The 20,226-nt window shown below is 44.8% G+C and overlaps 1 protein-coding gene across 3 annotated transcripts in view; it reads left to right on the top strand.

Moving 5' to 3' along the window:
* Nucleotides 1-20,226, top strand: part of LOC118507911 — a 180,057-nt gene that overhangs the window by 152,905 nt on the left and 6,926 nt on the right. For all 3 annotated transcript variants that reach the window (XM_036047204.1, XM_036047203.1, XM_036047205.1), the window contains one exon: nt 16,540-16,771. In XM_036047204.1, the coding sequence (XP_035903097.1) occupies nt 16,540-16,771 (232 nt within the window). The remainder of the gene's footprint in view (nt 1-16,539; nt 16,772-20,226) is intronic.

Raw genomic sequence — 20,226 nt, 5'->3', positions numbered from 1 at the left:
TTTCCCCCCGAAAAAGGAAACAGGTTTTGGAGAAATGATCAAATTACTTCATTTTAAAGATAAAGCTCGGTTTCCGCATTTCGGGCTGCTGCAGCACCGACTACAATACTAGTCGGCTGCTTTCCCATGGGTAAGGGAACATTCCACATTTTCCAAGAACGGACGAAGGAAAGGTCCGTAAATGGCGGGGAGGTAGGGCGAAGGGCGGAAGGATGAAACTGTCTTGAAAGTTGGAGCAACACAGTAAGTTAATCCCTCGGATAATGGTCTACGGGTGGGTATACGGGCATGGTTGAAGTTCTACCACGGATACGGGCTGTTAAGAGTTGAAAATCATTATTTAAAATATTAAATACTGTGTTCCATGTTGAATTCGTTGGAATATAATTTTATCAATGGACTCCAAATAGTGACGATCTTGTATTTCCAATTAACACATTCAAACTCAATGCTGAAGTAGTATGAAATCCAAAAGAATGCAATTCCATCCAAAACCATGTAGTAAATTAATCTTCTGTCAATCTCTCCGCTTGAGACGGAGCAATCTCTCAGTGAGCAGTAATAGCTCAATTTTCTTCCTTATTCAAGAAATCATTTCCAGCGAAAGGAAGCAAGCAAAAGAAGCATCGCTCACCGGCAGAGCTCGCCTATGGTGTTAAAAAGGCAGTAATAATCCGCAGTCGAATACCGCAGCCGAACGGGCACCATGAGCATCCGAGCATCATTGTCGGCGCAGCGGTGGACGCTTCCTCGGAGCAGCACCGGAAGCATCCAGTGCAAACCCAACTGTGCGGAAACTGTCCTCCAGTGCTTTCGGAGCCCGGAATGGAAGCGGCCCGGAATTGTCTCGAGCGTTGCCCATGTAGGTTGGGCCGCGAAGCCGGTGTCGAGGCTTTATGTTACACTATAAATTAGCAATTATAAAAGTTTTCCGTTTGCCGGTCTCTTTTCCTCCATTTCTTTGAATGAAATTCACTCCGAAAAGGGTTGCCGCTTGGCCGTGTGGTACCTTCTTTTTTTGTGTTGCTTCTCCTCGCGCAATACAGCCGGTGCTGGTGAGGTTTTTGTGTTTCCGAAAATCGTTGAGCTCACCTCTTTCACCAGACACTGTGCGATGCTTTCTTCTGTTTTTAATTTTCTTCTGTACAAAAACGTGCAGCGATGGTCTGCCGATGTCAGTGCACAGGGAGAAGAAAGAACGACAAGAGGCCCAGTAATGTGTTTCATTTATCACTTGGTGATTTCAGTTGTCCGAGAGCATTGTACCGAGAGGATTGTACTCGTAAGTAACTGAAATCCTAATAAATGTACAAACCGCGATTCATTTTAAGCACTCATCGTATCCACTTCTTTACTCTTGTTTCCTCCTCACTTTACGCTTGTAGTGCTTCATCTTAAACAAAAAATCAATACCTCATCAGTTTAGCAATTCGTGGCACAGAAAATGGCTTCCCTTGTATGATCGCTCTCTGCTCGCTCTTGCTCACTACTAAGCGAGCACACGGTAGCATTTGACCTCTAACCCTTGGAGCTTTTTATATTCGCCTCCCATGTCGTCCTCGTCGCTATCGTTGCTAGCTTTGCGAGGTTTGATCTCGAGACGATTAACACGTTGCCTGTCATGTGTGACAGATTCAATTTGCCAACCCTGACAGGACCAATCGAGACACGTGTCTTTCGTGGCCGTGGTGTGCCGGTTGAGATGTGTTGTGTTTTTATTACGTCTAGGCAGCCTGGTGCACACTTTTGCACCCGTGGATTACTGGCAGCTTGTGCCAGAACACGCCGCTGCCATGCCACTGGAGCCAGCCCGAAGAAACGTACGCCATGTCAATTAGAGCTTTGACAAAGCCATATTGCCACTTGGCCGTACTGGTGGCCACGGCTGCCACGCGGGCACTGGCAACCCGTGGTATGTGTTTGGTACGAACAAAAGTAGGTCTCTAGTGCCGACAAGTCGACAATGCGGCAGCGCATGATAGAAATCTCATATTTGACTAATTTTTATGCTGTCATCGTACGGCGTGACGATGGACGCGAAGATAACTGTTGACAAATTGTATCAGCGTTTCGTTGCCTCTCCCATGTGACCTTCCTTTCGTGATTTGTATTATTTCAAGACGTCTAAGCAGAAAGAATCAACAAAGACTTGCGGTGATTTAGCTCAGCTGGATGTTGTGTGGAAGCCCAAGAACTATATGGAGCAACAGAATCCTTTTAATTACTAACAAATTAATAATCTAGAGACTTAGGAGTAAAAGTTCATCCTAGTTTTATGTCCTGCAAAAAGGGTTAAACAGGTTTTATTTTACAAAAACTCGTTCTAACTCATTCTGAAAAAAAAAACCCATTTTAACCATACGTATTAAAGACGCCCGCTAGAGAAGACAATGCGCTGAATTCTTGAACAAGTTCAACTAATATCCAAATTTCGTTTTTATTCTGATCGATTCCTGTTCAATTTTGTAACATTAGCGCTAAACGATACCACAAGTTCCAAAGTGTCCAGCGCCTCACTGTCCTCTTCTTGATTACAGCCACAAATTCTGCTGCCGACAACCCATCTTCCCAGGGTTGAAGATGTGCTGCAAAAAGTGCTACGCCCGTCTTTCTTAAAAAAAAACTAAACAGAGCAGCTTCTTCTAACCATTTAATCATCTAACCAGTAAAATCTTTTGTGCACTTCTGTGTCGTTGCCGAAAAACGTCTGGCTCTATTTGCTTGCACTTTTAAAAATACATCCCCGATCGTTGATATCGGTATCAGCCGTTAAGCCGAACTGTACAAACTGCCAAACAATGTTATTGCTGCTTGCACCACTTACATGCCCCAATAGAAATTGTACATCGAGCCAAGTTTTGAATGTTGGTACAAGGTTCACATAAAGTATTGCAACGTGAAGACCAGCGCAGCAATCGCTTCGGCCACCGGATCGCCACGCTTAAGTGCCGTCGTTTGCCAATCTAACTCTTCGGCCAATCAGCACCATCTCAATTTGGACCTACCATATCTGTTTTGTTTTCGTGGACGGCTTAAAATGACCTTACGGCCTGGGTCGTCCGGAACCGCTTTCACGACATGACTAGCTCATCAGAGCCTAACGAATCTAATTCGCTGCATGATGGTGAGATCACAGCTCGTAGAGTTGAAAATTGTATCTGCTCTTTCTGGGATGTCCTTTCACACAAACTGGGGAAGAAATAGTAACTACTACATTTAGCATTGAAGCTCTCGTTTACAATAAACAGACAAGATTACAGGTCTAGGATTACAGGGTAAAAAATGTATCAACCAGGTATTTGTCATATACTGAAACATCTATATGTAAAAAATTGTACTTGAAACGATATACTTCCAGCGAGCCCACCTTTAAGATGTCCCTATATGAGGCCACGTCACTGCTTGTGCAGTAAGACTAATGAGGTTCTCTTACAAACGAGTCCCCGCTGGCTGCCCCCAACTCTGGCTACCGTTGCATCCATGACTGATCATTCCCCGTGAACAGTAATAAAAACACAGAATATTACAGTAATAACAAGCTTTCCATTCCATCATTAGACAGCTAGCCCGAATTGTAGAGAAATTCTGGCTATTTTTTCCCTCATTGTTAATCCTGTAGAAGCTCTTCAACTTGTAATTCATCGTACATTGCTTGTTAAATAATGAGCCAAATTTAAGTTGTAATCGTTAGGATTAGTAATGCTCAACGTTCTGACATTATGCTTACTCATTGTAAATGATCCAAATGATGCGTGGAGCTTATTTTTTTAAAACAGTGAACATTTTCGAACCAAAAAACCAATGATAAAAGCAAGTAAGTTTAAAGCAGCAACCGTGCTCACTGCACGGTGTCTAATGTCAGTGCCAGTGTTCCGGACCGACTTTCAAATGTAATCAAATCTAATCATACTATTGCGCCCGCGTGCATAATTTTGACACAGAGCCAAACAAAATCTAAACTAGTTAACGAACGGAAACGTACTAACGCAAACACGAACTGTTTACTGTCTTCCGTCGACGGTTTGCACGGGTCGAACATCATCCTCGAGGACGGTCTGTAGTGACTGCTAGATTGCTTCGTTTTACAAATCATTAGTTCGCAGCACGGTTCGGAGTGCCCCGTTTTTCGGGTGGAAAGTTTTTGAAGCGAGAGAAATCTAGTAAACTTACTTCCAACATTCCCATCCATCCATCCAGCAGTCAGTCAGTCAGTCAGTCAGTCAGTTAGTACATCAGTGTGTGTGAGAGAGAGAGAGAGAGAGAGAGAGAGAGAGAAAACGAGAGATTTAGTCCATGTTCGCCCAGTAGTAGCAGTGCCACAATTTACCGAGCGGCCCAAGATGATGGGTTGAGGCGGAAAAGTCGAACACCGTAAGCTGCTGAAAGCTGTCCGTCGGGTCTGAAATTTTCCATAAATCATCAGCCGCGCCGGGGTCGTAACCCGCTTCGATTCCTGGTCTCCTTTCCGTTGCCCACACCCTTCCAAGGCCTTTGTCCTCCGATGCCGGATCCTTTGCTGTACGCCAGCTTAAGCCACAACATTTCAATCCACGTTCCCTTGCACCAGGCCGTTGTTGAGGTAAAGTTTTATGTTGTTAGCGTTGCCTTCCTGGGCCGATTTCCTCCGGCTGTGACTCACTGTTTCTTCTGCTTGTTCCTCTTGGCGTTGCATCACTTTCCGTGTTCGATCCGGTCGAAACGACTCTGCTGTCCCACTGTGGTGGGGTCCATTTGTCATAAAGCGTTGCCTTTTCCCAGCAGCGCCCATTCTCACCACCACCCGTTCTTGACACATCAGCCGGACTTCTTGAATGGTCCTTCTTGCACAATACTTTTGTCACTCTACCTCCCTCATCCTTTCTCTTTTTCTCTCTTCTCACTCTCTAACTCTATTATTCGCTACCGCATAGGTCCTTGAGCGAATGTTGTACAAGCACTTTAAAAACAATCATTCCCACACCAAAGCACTTACTTTCGCTGAAACTTTACAAAAGAGTCAACCCCAAGCGTCCGCTCGCGCACCCTCTGAGCCAGAGCCAGTGCGTTGATTCAAACAGCTCCTCTTTTATGGTGTTTGTTTCTGGCACCATAAATACGTGGCGAAGGACGCCGGGTCGCTAGAGCTTGTCCTACGTTAGAGGCAAAGGATGGAAAATAGTGACATTAAAATATGCTAACTTTCCTCGTTTCTGCAGCGACCAACAAAGTGTCGTAAAAAGGGGTTCGAAATAATCGTCCACAAAAAAACTGAGCGATCCCATAAACTATTGAGGCTGAGAGTGAGGTTCGTAGAATCGGGTCCATAAACGGGGAAACAAATTTTCTGTCCGAAGTCAAAGATAAATGGCTGTCTCGAAAGGATCGCTCACTAATGCTTGATGCATTTCGTCTTGATGTTTCAAAAATTGTCTATCCTTGTCCAATTTTAGTTTTTCTTACAGTATAAAGCAGCGATATTCCGTATGAAACAGCTTCGCGCGTCCATTGTTCGCTGTTCTATCCACTAACATCTTGTTCTATAATTCAAGCTCTTCCCCTAGCTATTGGGCTGATAGATAGTGCAGGATGTTTTGTCAACAGCAAATCAACTTCTTCTGCTTTGTACGTATATCCTGCAATGCTTCTCCGTGCGCGAGTTCATTGCAACGTTTTTTCATGCCCTTCCGGCAAACGAGAAGTGACGTGTTATCAGCTGAGGAGACAAAAAACGCCAACCAGCTAAGCACGCTCGTCCCAGGAAGTCCATGTCAGTCGTGGTGCTGCTTTACCAACGCAAAAAAGACGTTAAGGATGGTTTGGAAACTCACGATGCAAATGAGCAAACTTTCTGTTGAATGCACCTCGCTGCACTGCCGAGTGCACCGCACCGCGTGCGAACGCGTTCTTATCGCTTGTCTCGTCTTGTCGTGTACAAAACGTCTTGCAGCACTTAATATTCCAGCCATTGCTCGCTGTGTCCCGCACACACACACACACGCACACAAAGTTATGCTAGCTCTTGGTGGCCCCATCACTTCCTCCCTCTCACGATGTCTCTCGGCAAGGAGCAGCAACAGTTGCTTCTGCCGGTTCTTCATTCTGTTCTGCCCATTTCCTTCGCTTGCAAAGGGCGTCGATTAACCCAGCACTTCCCAGCAGGGAGCTGATGTGCTATGCAAAGTGTGGCCTACAATAACAATAGCCCCATTTCTTCAGACAGACACACACACACATATTCACGTCGCACCTTTGCTGAATGGCACAGGGAGCCCGCGAACCGTAGCCACCTTTCACGAAACGCATGCACTTAATGCACTTTGGCCACACAATTCTCACACAGCCCATGGAAACACAGGAGGTGGGCTAGCGACGGTGTGTCATCCAGCGCATACGATTTGTGTGAAGCAACAAGCGTCGAGGTTTCGACTCTGAAGAACTGCCTATCGAGTGGAGGCTAAAGTCCATTCAAAGAAAGGTGGAAAAAGAAAGGTGGAAGCGAGTGGAGTGAAGATGAGCGTTGGGGCAAAGGGAAAATCTTTTGTACTCGAAACAACTCGCTTATGCACGTAAATGCCATCGGATCGGTGGTGGTAGTACGTCGGTTCAGTTCACTCGAATGCTCCCTGCTGCAGTGCTGCTGTTGGGCTGGCTGGCTGACTGGCTGCCATCCCTGTCCCATTCGTTCACCCGATGAAGTCAACCAATAGTTTGTATTTCCGGCGCATACGATGCATTCCATCCAACGGTACGGCGCACGGACACGGGTGATAAACAAAAGCGTGCGTGGAACGTGCTGGGATACTGTCATTGTCGCTTATTCCCTTTTGGCCGGTTGTCGATTTAACTTGACAGACTCATTTCGTGTCAGACTCCCACCGCCATCATTTGCAGGGCAGTTGTTGCATCTGTGGGCTGTCATTTGATTTCATGCGGATCGGCCGCATTTGCGTTGACTACAAAGGCCGTTGTTGACTGGGTACGGTATCACAATGGGTAACATGACACGAATGCGATGATGGTACGGCAGACAAAATATGCCTGTTATGTACAGCGGTGGACTCCGGTGGAAGCTCCGGACATTGAAGTTTTGCAATTAATAGAATAACATTAAATAACTGGATGCATCCATTGGAAGGGGACGTTGGGGGGTCGGGAAGGCGGCATAACATAAGCTACATTATAGACTATCGTTATCGTTAATTTTTAAATCTAAATATTACTGACTTTTATATACTGAATATCAAATTTTAGCAATTTGTTCTAAAGACGGGTTATCTTATGCGTGTTTCTTTCTGGTGAAAGCGACATGCGCTATTGTTTCATCCTCAAAATATACCTCAATGTCTACATGACCCCTTTCTACTCTTCAATTCGGTCTGCTATACGTTTAAGCCAGGATATGGCTAGCGACAAGGGTTAATTTCACATTGTCTTTACTACTTCGAACAAAAGTTCGAACAATTGAATACAATTGATAATTGCTTGTAGTTTCTCTTTGCACTAGTCACAATAATTTATTAATAAATAGAGACAACAGCGGTGTCTGTCCGTACACGAAAGGGTCGCAGTTCAAGCCCCATCCGGACTGGCCTCCTTAGTAAGGACTTCCCCGTAGTCCAACTAAGTAGAATGTATCTGACCATAAATTCCTTTCTTATTAAACAAAGCTTAAATTTAATTCAAATTTGATTTATCTCAAGTCACAATACCCATATTTCATTTCATGTCAACTTCACTGTACCCTGAAGTGATAATTTGTTAATGATTTTTCATTGCATAATTGAAATGCTGGAACAATTATTACTTTTTTTTCATCCCTCACTTGTAAATTTCACAGAACAAAAGCGCCATGTATTGTTCGTTTGCAACAACAAAAACGCTGGACTTGTGAAAAATATGGCAATATCCAGAAGCGAAAAAAATCCATTAACCGCTCACTCGAACACACAGATAAATTTGAATATTCACTTACTGCAACAGTCCATCACGCGGCTCCGGCTCCGGAGGTTCCACCACTCGTTAATTCTAATATAAACGCAATCATTGTCCCATAAAATGACACCACTTTGCTCTCAATTTGTTGTCGTAATAAAGAACGGCATGGCGTGGCGTGGCTAATCGTTCCTGCTTCGCTGTTCTGCTGTCACTGCGGTGGCTCTCCTTCTGTAGGTCATGGCAGCAGATTTGTGATCGTGATTATTTCTCGCTGGACGCCGGTGCCCATGCAGTCAAGCTGTTTTGTCTCGCTTTTTTGCGTCGTTTTTTTTTCATCATTCGACCGTGCCGATCGCTTGACAGTGAAGCACCATGCGTCTCCATTTTATTACTAAATCAAGTCCATTGTTTCCGTCTAATTATGCTGTCCTGCCCAAAGCGATCTGGGAGGAGCGGCTGACATTGCAAAAAAAATCACACACTTTCAAACAACGCTTGAACTTTAGCGAAACAAAACAATCAAATCGCGCTTGACAGCATGGACCATGTGGGTTGAACGGGGAAAAAATCCTCAGAACGGGAAAAACAAACCAAAAAAAGGGCAGAAGATGGAATCTTTTTTTTTTTTTTGGCTACTTCCCCTATTGAGTGCATCATATCCCTGTGTGGCTGTATACTGTGTCCTCGGCAGGTATTTGTTTTGCCCACGTTACTCACGAAATACGTGTAAAAAAAGTACGACCGAGTCAACCGTTTTTGAGTGGACCGGCCGATTTTTTACCTCCGGGAAAACGATGAACCTCCATTATTGCTGGCCGGGCCCCGTGGGTGAAGCCGATGCTTTGAAGTCACACCAGGTCGCGGCAGGGCCTTACTCGCCCCCACAGCCTTTGTCGCGTTGCTACACCAGTTAGGTAGGGCGAGCATAAATCGTACACTCTCATTGTTTCGGTACACCGGCACGACAACAACAATAATCATTTATTCTGCGAATAAAGCGCCAGAGTGCGGGATCCGGTCGACCCCTGCCTGTTGGCAGTGTGCAAATAGGGAAAAGGAAAACAAGCGCACAAGTCATGTGCCAGAAGCCAGAAGTCTTGTTTTTGTACCAGGGAAAAGCCAGTCCATGGGGGAAGAAGGTGCTGGTCGAAGGTTGGTGAATGGCAAAGGGAGAGAAGGAAGAAGAGCAACATAAAATAAGAATAATGAAGCGAGTGTTTTTCTTCGAGACGTTTTATCTATCTTCATTTTGCTTTTTTGTCTTCGCTAGCAATTTTTGGCCACTCGTGTGGGTTAGCTGCTGTTGTTGTTTCCTTTATCTAGCGCATTTCACTTTCTGTTTTTCTTTCCCATTCACGACAACCTACAAGAACTGCCCGCGAAGTGGAAGGCGAGCGACGGGAAAAGTGACTTGGAGTCAGCCTGAATAATAGGGCCTCGAAACCAGTCGAAACCCTGCATCCTGGCGGGCAATGAAACGAATTCCAGCTGTCGTCTGGCACCGAACGATTTTCCGGGCCCGTGCCGTGCCGAATTTCGGTTCGTGGAATCAGCCACCACCACAGTCGTCTCGGAAGACGCTTGACACAAATTTGCATTCCATTGAGTAAATTTTAATATTGAGCCAATTACGCACCATTTCGAGTCTATATCGGGTGAGTGGTTTTGCGTTCCTTCTTTTGCTGGTCGCTGGAGCTTTCCACCCAAAAGCTTGGACTCCGATGGTGATGGGAAGGCAGCGCAAGTACTTTTCTGTGCATTCAGCAAACGTCTCGCTCGGGTCGGTGGGATTGGTTGATTCGAGGGAATAAAATGGGGCGGTATTGAGCCGACAGTTTTCTCGATTTCTAGGACTCTGTGCTCGAGCTCATGCCCAGCCTGCCGGACGGATAGAAATCAATAGAGAATACGAAGCACGCTAATTTGCAGATTTGGCGCGACTGTTCAAATTATGCTTTTCGCTTGATTTGCTGGGGGATGTGAAGCGTGCTGAAATTCGGACGGAACTGCACGGAACTGCGTTCATCAAATGGCCTCGAGTTTGCTTTCAGTTTCAACAGTACGTTTCTGGTTTTAAGGTGTTAAAAAATGAGCGTTTGTACGAAGTTCCGAAGCTATTTCATTGGCATCGAATTTGCTTTCTGACGCCTTTTTGTCGCAAGGCTCAGCAACAGCTGCGGAAAATCGAGACATTCCATGACAGTCGTTTGTTACGGGAAAAAGTAAAGAAAAACATCTTTTCAAATATTAAATCAAAGGAATTGCAACATAGAATAACATTATTACTTGCTGTAAAAAGAGGAAGTAAATGGATGATACTTGATATTAATGAAAGATGCAGTAACGTGAGTTGGTCTGCATACGTCAGGAACAAGTATCAAATCTCAAGTGTAAAACAAGGACCTCCTCAAGTTGTAGAGCCAAAAACGAAGATTTGGTTGCATGATCATAGAAAAGGTGCAAGCTTAAGGGTGGAACCTAGAGAGATTTCAAATTTGCTACAAAAAATTGGTACAATTGGTGAACTTATTGTTCTTAATTGACTCTTCTGCTCTACAGCCATGCTCTGACATTACTGGTATCCTTGGCAAGGGCCTTATCTCGATAATTAATCCGGGCGGAATCCGTTACGAGGCATAAGTTACCGCCCCAGTTTTGTGGTTATTGCGAAGGTGAAACTAAATAAGATGAGCAATAGATTATTTTGACATATTATTGTGAGGTCCTTAACAACTCATTATTTATCATGAATACTAAATACTATTTTCAATTTGATTGTTTCGATTGGTTTTGGTTTTATTTGCTTCTAATTCCTTGGTAAAATATCCACAACATGGTTGTGTTAAGATTTTCTCTAATGAAAAGAATAACATTTTTCAAAGTTCTTAAAACTAGAGCGTGTTCAAGAAAGCAATGTTCTGGAATGCTACAGTACAGTAAATGGTTAAAATAAATATAGTTTTTCTGAATGTGAATCTGAATTCTGATGAAACAACTTATTTTGAAAAAGCTTTCGCACAAATCAGAGCCAACTTTGACCTAATAAATAAGTAGCACCAAAAATTAACCAGCAAAAAGTGGAATCATAGTCTAATTTTTCTCGTTGGCTACCATGGCGCCTTTAATCGATGGCACTCTCCGTTTAAAAGTTTCACATCAAACGTAACTCAGCAATAATGTCTTTAAAAACGGTGAACATAAATTTTAATCATTACCCCTGCGGCACTTGACAGCGGCGGCGATCAAACTCACTCCATAACGGCTGGAACCGTCCTACTAACCACCAGCCTACAAAACTTTCCATATCAATTACGGGTCACATACATTTATGAAGTCTCCTGGCTCCGGCTCTTTACACCACCCGTGGGGAATTTCAGGTGATCTTGCTGCACACACACACAAAAAACATACACACACATGCACTCACTCACTCACACGAACAACCATTGCTCATCAATTTTACCATTCACCATCGTTCGACCATTCCTCAAGCGAACCATTTTGCCCTCGCACGATAATTCCATTCGACGAACTTTGCCAAACTTTCACCGTCGCAAAGCACCCAAGCAGCAAGCTGCCCAAATGGACACACGGTTGCAGTTATGAGTGCAGAGCAGGCGGACGGGGCCAACGAAATTGTGGCAAAATATGTCCACCGTAAATTGAATCTGCGGTAAACGGTTGCGGGTTGAACAATTTATACGCTTTGCACGAAAAGAACGGACCAGGTTTGAAGGAAGCGTAGTATCGCAGCAGCTGGCAGCAAACTGGGCCCAGAAAAAAAGTCCTACATTAAATTACTTTCTGCCCGTTGTTGCTCCGGCACCGGCAGGTCGTGGAATGGTCCACCCGGGTGATTTCCTCCCGGTGGTAAAAGAACTCACAAATATCGTGTCGTGCTCGGGGACGCGCTAAGGTAAGCCACCGAAAGCGAGGTGATTTTTGTCCGACAGCTTCACGGCACCACATGTTGGAAGCGTGAAAAATGGTTCCCACTCCCGGATGGTGGCCGGTAGCCGGATGTGACTCAAATGAAAATCCTGTTATTCTGAAGTCTTTTTCGCTGACGTTCAACGGTGGCTGACTCGATGGCGGACCCAAGAGCACGGTGAGTAGCGATGCGCTCTGTCATCATATTTGCTACCATACCGACCAACCGACCAGATCCCGACTGGCTAAAGTAAACTTAAACTGACATCGTAATTCGTCGTCTACGGGGATGATGGCTGGTCTGGGGCGAGAAGCCCGCTTGGCTTGGCGAAAAATTACTTAACTTGCACATGAAAAGTTTCACTTCTAGACATTTTCTATTTTTCACCGGTACTGTTCCTCGGTGTCTCACATTTGAAATTGTTATCCCGCAGGGCGCTCGCGATCGTCTTCCCAGCCTGACTGCAAGAAGCTCAAATCCTGCCTCGCGCTCCAATTATGCGCAACCTCAGCAGGGTGTGTCTGGTTCGGTCCGACCTCGAGCAGCACCTCGGTACCTTGGCATGCTTGCCACTTTTAATTTATCACCTGCCGTCAACATCAGTACGGCGTGTAGGTCATGAGTACTGAAGCCCGGCACAGAAGGTGATAATGGAGGGAAATTCATTCGGCACATTGAATTACATGAGGGCACGGCGTGCACCTTGATTGCGCCCCATCTGCTCGGCAAAGTCAGCGTAAGTGCACTTCAAACGAGTGGCATAAGAAATGCTTGCACTTGCCCTTCATAATCAATTTCATTTCGGCTAGCGGGAGCAGAACGAGCACTTAAGGAACGCTCGTCACTTACTCTCAAGAATGCGTTTGAACCTGCCGATGGCGTAGGAAAGGATAAAAATGTTTTGTTTTTGTCTTAAATTCGAATTTATGCATTGCAAGTTGCAGTTTAGGATTATGTGTAAAATCGAGTATAGAACTAAACAAATGTCAAATAAACGGTTTGAGCTATCACTGGTGAAATAAGAATATCATTGTGATGGTAATAAGAAATATATTAATCTAAGTCAAACCATCGATAAAGAACAGAGCTAGAGGAACAAAACAATAAAAAGTTTAAACTACGAAATCAAAAGTGAAATAAAGCTACGAGGCATCCGGTCATATTTTAAGTTATGTGTATACTCTACCCGGGGCGGTCCGGTGGCCGAGATGACAGCGGCGCCGGTCTTCATACGGCAGAACCGGGTTTTAAATCCCATTCAGACCGCCTCCCCTTACGCAGGGCTTACTAGCTTGTTGGATTTTACATCCAGTCACAGAAAGTCAGAAATGGCAGGCCAAGACCTTACGAGGTTGTAGTGCCACCGAAGAAGAAGACGTGACGGATAAAACTAATCGGTGGATAGGCAAATCTTTGTACTGACATACAAATGTCACCATGAAAATTAAATTCATATGGTTTGCACTTAGTTCTTTCTAGGTCCTGCACTTTCTGAAGAAACGTGATTAAATTTGACATTGAAACAAACATAGTGCGACTAGTTAACCAATAACATAAAATAAATGCAACTCTCAGTGACGCGTTTAACAGTAAACGTAGTCAGATGCGGGGGTGTTCAAAAAGGGCCCGAAATCATCACAAACGTCCTCTCTGCTTAGCAGATTCCATGTGGTAGACGCGTCCAACTTCCATTCCATTAGGGCAGCCAACATGCTTAATCCAGCTATGGCTACTCGTACTGCTTGATCATTACTGTACAAAGATGGATCGAAATTTAAAGGGCACAAGGAAACACTTCAGCAGAGGCCTGTTTTATGGCTAAAGATACATCGTTCTTCAAAAATTGAATGTAAATTTGGAATATCGCTCTATTGAACATTTCGCCTTTGCAAGTAATATTTTGGGAAACAAAAACGTGCCTTGTTCCAAAGTTAGAATTCTTCACTGAATATGAATTGAATAAGAGCTGATATCAGTCATGTGTTTTGTTACAGACAGTACCCATCATCCCATGGGAACACCACTTAATTTGAACTATTGCTCGTAAATTATAAAAAGGGGAAGAAGAGCACCTTCAAACAAGTGCAGTTATTTGTCGAGTCGTTGTGGAACCCTCCTTCAGGAATGGAGTGATCGATTAATAGTGACGTAATGTTATAATTCAACTACATACAGCTAGCTCAATGGTTGTCTAACTTGCAAATAAACACCACGCAAAAGATAAGAATCGTCTTCACTCCAGAAATTAATGTACTGCTCTGAACAAAAGCATGCTCCTCATACAACCACTCGTAGCCTTCGAAAACCCGCCGCCATCGTAAAGGTTGGCAGAAAGCACAGAAACTGTGAGTTAACGCCCCGCATTTGCACTAACATCCTAGACGAGGGAAAAAGAAAAACATCAAAATGCTTTAAAACACAGAGAAACAGTGCACGGTGGAATACATTAACGGGTTGGGAAAAGTTTTCCCACCGTTGCAACATCGCTGCAACGACCGCCGGTCGTGTAATTGTGGCGTTACAATGCAGCGTTTACACTGACCACCACCTACTGGAACAAGCGCAACCCTCGATATAAAACCCCACGCGTACACTGCCAACAGAGAGCGAGCTCAATCTCGGAAGGATTTCAGCCCACCGTTCCGATGGCCGATAACGGCCGGTGTGAGGGGTTTCACCAACTTTCATGTACTTTTCTCCCGGTCGTTTTTGGAGCCTTTGACGAGCACCGGTTTCGGATAGTACGCAATGTTACGAGCTGCGATGTACTCGAGCGAAAGTTCATCGGAGCTTTTTGGGATACGCTTATTATTTCCTGTGCTTCCAACAATATGTCTCCTGGTTGTTTAATCTTCTGCTCCGCCAGAACGCTACCGAACGGGGCAAGCAAACAGTAACGCTTGTTTAAGCACGTTAAAGCACTTTGACTCTTTATACCGAGCCATCGTTACAAGGATGCAAATGATGTACCATGACTCCTTTGCCCCAGTGCTTCCTCCCCTTTCGATCCCATTTCATGGTTCATCACAACGGCTTATCCAACACCTCATTCTTGTGCGATCATCCTTCGGGCTAATCCATCCATCCATTACAGTTTCTTACTCTATTTGCTTATCGGAAGCCATGTCGTAATAAATGTTTTCTTTCGCCCCGTTTTTTTGTTGTGGCTGTTTGTTTTGCTCCAAGAAAATGTGCACTACGGGGTGAAGGAAGCATTTTCCATTCCATTTCCTGCAAGAAACGGAAAACTCCTCGCTTGACGCACGACGTTCTTAATCTTCCACAAGGCGTTCCAGTTTAACGACACCCACTTACAGCGTATGCGTCGCCAGTCCCAAGCCATTTCCCGCATTCAGGACGACCTTCACATGTAGGAAAAACCGGGTATCGGCACAAGTTTATGATTTACCGATACGGATCCTCTTCCTGTTCGCAGCTGTACGCTACATCCGTTTCCTTTCGTGCTCCTGAACGGAACGGCCGAGCAGTTGGGTGTCGTTAAAGCGACCAACAGCCAACAAGAGTGATGACATAAAAATAGCCAGCAATGAAACTCGGTACATATGGCGGTCCCCAGCGCACCCTCACTTCTCGCTGGATCTCTCTGGAGCTGGGGTAGCTCACTCGTAAAGAAGCTACATTTATGACTACATCACTTCGACTCCGAGACCGTGTTCTATCCATCTCGATATTGCTCGATCATCAACCGGAGAACCGGGCACGGAACGGGAGGGTCAAAAACATTCGGGAGATGTGACGTGGCGTGATTCGGTCCATTCCTAAGCGTTTGCATTATCGAACACAACCGATAAACATAAAATCGTAATAAATATATCTCCTTTCGCTCCTGGTGCCCGTCACCCAAAAGCTGCTCCTCTTGAGCGGCTACGTACCTGTGTACACACAGTTTGGTGATGGGTGACGTAGCTTAGTGTTCTAAGCCATAGCTAGCCAATAGACGACAATATTGTACTAAAATCCTCTGCCCCGGTGCACCACTTCTTTGCTCTCTACTCACTGCCAAACTTATCGCCGAAACGTCTTCCCGGCCCGTAAAGGAAGTGTGCAATAAAAGTACGCACGTACCCAGTTGCTAGCGCAACCCTTTTCGAGGATGCGCGTAACACAGCTAATCTTTGTGATCCAGTGACCACCCAGATGCTAGCAGGAAGATGCCTTTTGCTTCGATCGATCAAAGATGGTTCTTTACCACCTCCGAAGCTTACGGCTCGAAATGGGATCGATAAATCTCGGTCCTTGTCATTGGTACTGTCCACGTCCAGAACGATGTCGTTCGCTACGCTCCTACCGCTCGTTTACCTTTATTATTCATACCGATTTCATGCAATATTTAGCGGCCGGTAGGTAGGTTTTTACCCCGATCCGATTGGATCGAAAATCGACGAAAATCCACCGCCCGCTTCTGGTGTCCTCTGGGGTACACTAAAGCATGTGTGTATCGACAGTGCTGGAGCGCGGGAGGCCCGGTTCGCAGTTGGATTAGGTTTCTGGGGAAAACCGCTTCCACAGGCTACAGGTAGTGTTGGGGTGTAATTTTATCTGTTTTATTAGACCACAATACGATTTTAGAACGATTCCGATTCCCGTGCCTTGCGATCCTTGGAGCTATGAAATATAGAAGCTGATTGCTGATGTCGTTTTATGCTTCTTTACCTTTTTTCTCTTTCTTGTAGGTCTACACATCGCACGAAGAATCACGAATCACCACGGACAATCTGATTTCGAGCAGTCTCACCTTACGGCTGCACCTTCAAAGCTCACACTTCGTGTCGGGCCTAATGGGCGGTGCGTCCGGACCGGGCGGAGCACTATTGCTGCGATGTACCGCCACCATCGGCAAGCTGTACGAACGCTACACGGAGCTCGAGCTGGGCGTTCCCCAGCGGGATCCAATACCGGCCAGAGGTACGTATCGAATGCTTAACCCCTAACCCCTGATTCTACTCATTTCACCACCCTCTTTCCATCGTCCCCATCGCTTGTCCAAAGAGTCGTGAAAAGGGAACTCGGTTGGTCCCACGATGATTAACCCACCGCGGAGTTTATGGACCGATGCTGTGTGGGACGGGTTTATCGTCGAATGGAAAGATTCACGAGTGAGGCAATTTACAACCACACAGAGTCTTCTCACCAAGCGAAGAATGGCTGGAGTTGCGTAAGGGTTGGCTGTGGAAGAATTTCTTTGATCTATTATTTGCAACCGGGGACTGGCATCTGTGTGCTGTGAGACAGGGCTTCAGCAATGTGTTGATTAGTCAAATCTTACAGGGTCATGGATGAAAGTTTGTTTACCATCTTATCAAAATGCTAAGTCAAACGTATATCGGTTAGCAATGTAGGTGCGTGTTGAACTTTAAATTTGTGGAAATTACCCTGTAAACTTATTTGCTTTTTTTAAATTTATGCTCGATGCCGCAATATATTTTAAGCCTTTTTAAAATTCGTCCACTTTGTTGATTAACATTAGGTGCATTTACGGCATTTCAACCATGTCGTACCTAATTTTTAATACCCTTCCGCGACCTGATGTGCAATTGACAGGCCTCTTAGATAGTCTAATAATTGGTGTCATAATTTTTCCTGATTTCGCTAGGACCACCAGTTCTGAGTTTTTATTCGTTTACACGTACTCTCTCAGCCCATGGTTTGATACATCAAATGGTTGGAGTTATCCTGTTAGGCCATTCTGGATTTAACTCCAGGGATGTTTTGGAATTTACGGTGTTATTTAATTCCTCCGTTAAGTACGCTAGAAACAAATCAGCTGCTCTCCAGATCTTCCAGAACCTTCCTGTTCGCTAATACTTACATTATTTCCCAACCCTTACACGGCACACGTCCTGAGTGAATATTTCACAAAGGTGGTAGATGTCGTGGTGTGTTAATCATTCTAAGACACAAATTGACACTCTGTCGCTTAAAAATTAACGAAACAGTGTTATAGCTCTAACAAGAAAAATAATATAAATCCCCATGTTAAAAAATAATCACTGATGAAATAAAATAAATATTAAATTAAATATTATAATCTAAAAGCACCTTTGAAGGGAATCTTTGAAGCTTATGGAGTTTAAAAAAAAACTTTAAACTCCTTTGAATATCCAAGAATTCTCGTAAACCCAGAAATTATTCTGCATAGTCCAGCAGTTTGACCAAATGACCAACTTTTTCTAAATCCTCTGACTTCCTTCTGACAGCCTATTTAGAATGATGAAATTGATAATTGTAATGGAAAATGCAAATGATCTCATCAAACAATCAACGAACGAACGCTAGAATGGACACGGACGAGAGAAAATAAAAGCAATTACAACTCCATACTGTAAAGAGACGGCAACAAAACAAAGCGTGAAAAACATGACAACAAAACTTCTTACCCATTCCCCCTTATTGTGCTTGAATTACAGCACAAAAACAAAGCTTCCTTGGTCGATGGTTTCGGTGGATAAACCCAAACCATGAGACGGCAAATCAAGAAAACTCAATCAGAAACGAGAACCGAATACGACGTGCACTATCTCCGGCTTTGATTAATGGCTCTGCCACCATTACGAAGCTGTCGCTGGATGGGTAGCAACATTCCACCACAGAACTAGAAGCTAGCAAACTAGGAGGTGGCCGAGGAAGAGCGAATCAAGCCAAAGGGCTTGATTTGGTCACCAGCCGTGAGAGGCTAGTAATCTATTGGTTTCCCTAGTGTTTCATCAGTGGCCACCAGTGAATCGAAATTGGCCCGAAAGCTAATCAACAGATGTTTTTCCGGTCACTTTTGGGCGCCCGTTCTGTGGGCACCGAGTGGCGGCATCACTGGCCATCCCTGGCTGAAGGATTCTTTATTTTCTTTCGTGCCGCTTCGATACCATCACCCTGATCGAATTCTTAAGATGCGACCCACTGCCCTTAAGATCTGGTGGGGCAAAATTGATTTATCATCCTGCCAGCCCGCCACTGGTAGCCGATGTCAGTGAGTTTGTGCGTATGACCTCTAGCTCCTGCACCTCTTCCTCCTTCATCGGCCGAATGACCGGAAGGATGATCAAACGGACATTTGGGGCCAATTCGAGTGGATTAGATTAGTTCCGGCTGAACTGGGGCTCGCTTGTCAGGGAGCAAGAGAATAAGGCCGAACCGAACGGAGCGACTCGGTCATACGGAAAAAAGGGAAACGAAGCCTGTCCGCATCTTTCTGGGGACACAAGGCACAGGTCCTCGCCGGGCGATGATATGCATGCATGCCTACACGCTCCTGCTCCTGGGTTTTGGAGTAACAACACGAAAAAGAAACAGTAAATAGCCCCCAATGGGGTAAATTCACCATAATCTTCACGCTACCCCGATTTCGAGAACCGAGCATATCTACACCCAATTTGGCCGACTACTGGCTCATCGGACGCACTCACATTCTCTTAATCAACTGAATAACGCTTTTCCGACAATCTGATTAGGATGATTTGGTGCTTTGTCGAATGTTTGTCGGTGTGTTTTTCCCGGACCCGAACCATCCGCAGCATGGGCCTCAAAGGCTCCGTGACGGCGGATGGGCCAAGGAGCTGGGGCTGCGGTGAGACAACGAGAGCTAATGGAACCTTTTTTATGCCGCTTTTCCATTTGTTTGACATTTTTCCTCTCTCGCTTCAGAAGAAATTGTTCATTGTTCTATTAGCGCTTCTAGCTCGTGACGTTCAACGAGAACCAGCCAATAGAAAAATTCCCATCGAGGCTGTTCGTTGCGGGCTTTTCCAGGCCCCTTGTTCCCATGCTGTTTTCTTTCGCAAAAGAATACTTTTTTTTTGTCATGCGTGCGTGTGTTTTTTCCTCTCCGGGTGGGGTTAACATTCCTTCTTTTGTTCTGCCCATTCGAAAGAATATTGAAAAATGCTAAATTTAAATCAAAGTCAGTTCGGGATCGCTCCGGAACCGCTTTTGTGGTGGTAAATCTTTTTTAATAGAATTAAAAAACCCTCATACACACACTCACACTCACACACTCACATCGATAACCCTTTTCTTACGACTACAAAAGATGATTAAGAGATCAATAAATGAGCTTCAAAAGGAGCGCCGGATCTGATAGATTTAGCAACAAAGGACGCAACCCTGACGCACCGTTGTGACAAGAATAAAGCAGCAAAAGAAAGAAAAAAAAACAACCTCAAGTTACCACGAACCAAGCACAAAGGAATCCTTTTTATCTGCCTTTCATCTAAGATAAAGCTCGAGTGAGAATTTCGAGGGTGGCAGGAAATGGTAGACACCGAAAACTGATAATAGAATGAAAGGATGGTTCGAAGGCGAAGGAACAGACATAAAAGGCGGTTTAATTGATTAATCGAATGATGAAGATCGCGCTCGAGATGATT

This window comes from Anopheles stephensi, chromosome 2 (genome assembly GCF_013141755.1).
Source record: "Anopheles stephensi strain Indian chromosome 2, UCI_ANSTEP_V1.0, whole genome shotgun sequence".
Classification (NCBI taxonomy): Eukaryota; Metazoa; Arthropoda; class Insecta; order Diptera; family Culicidae; genus Anopheles; species Anopheles stephensi.
Note: the sequence above shows the minus strand (reverse complement) of the source record. Positions and strands in the feature narration are given on the sequence as shown.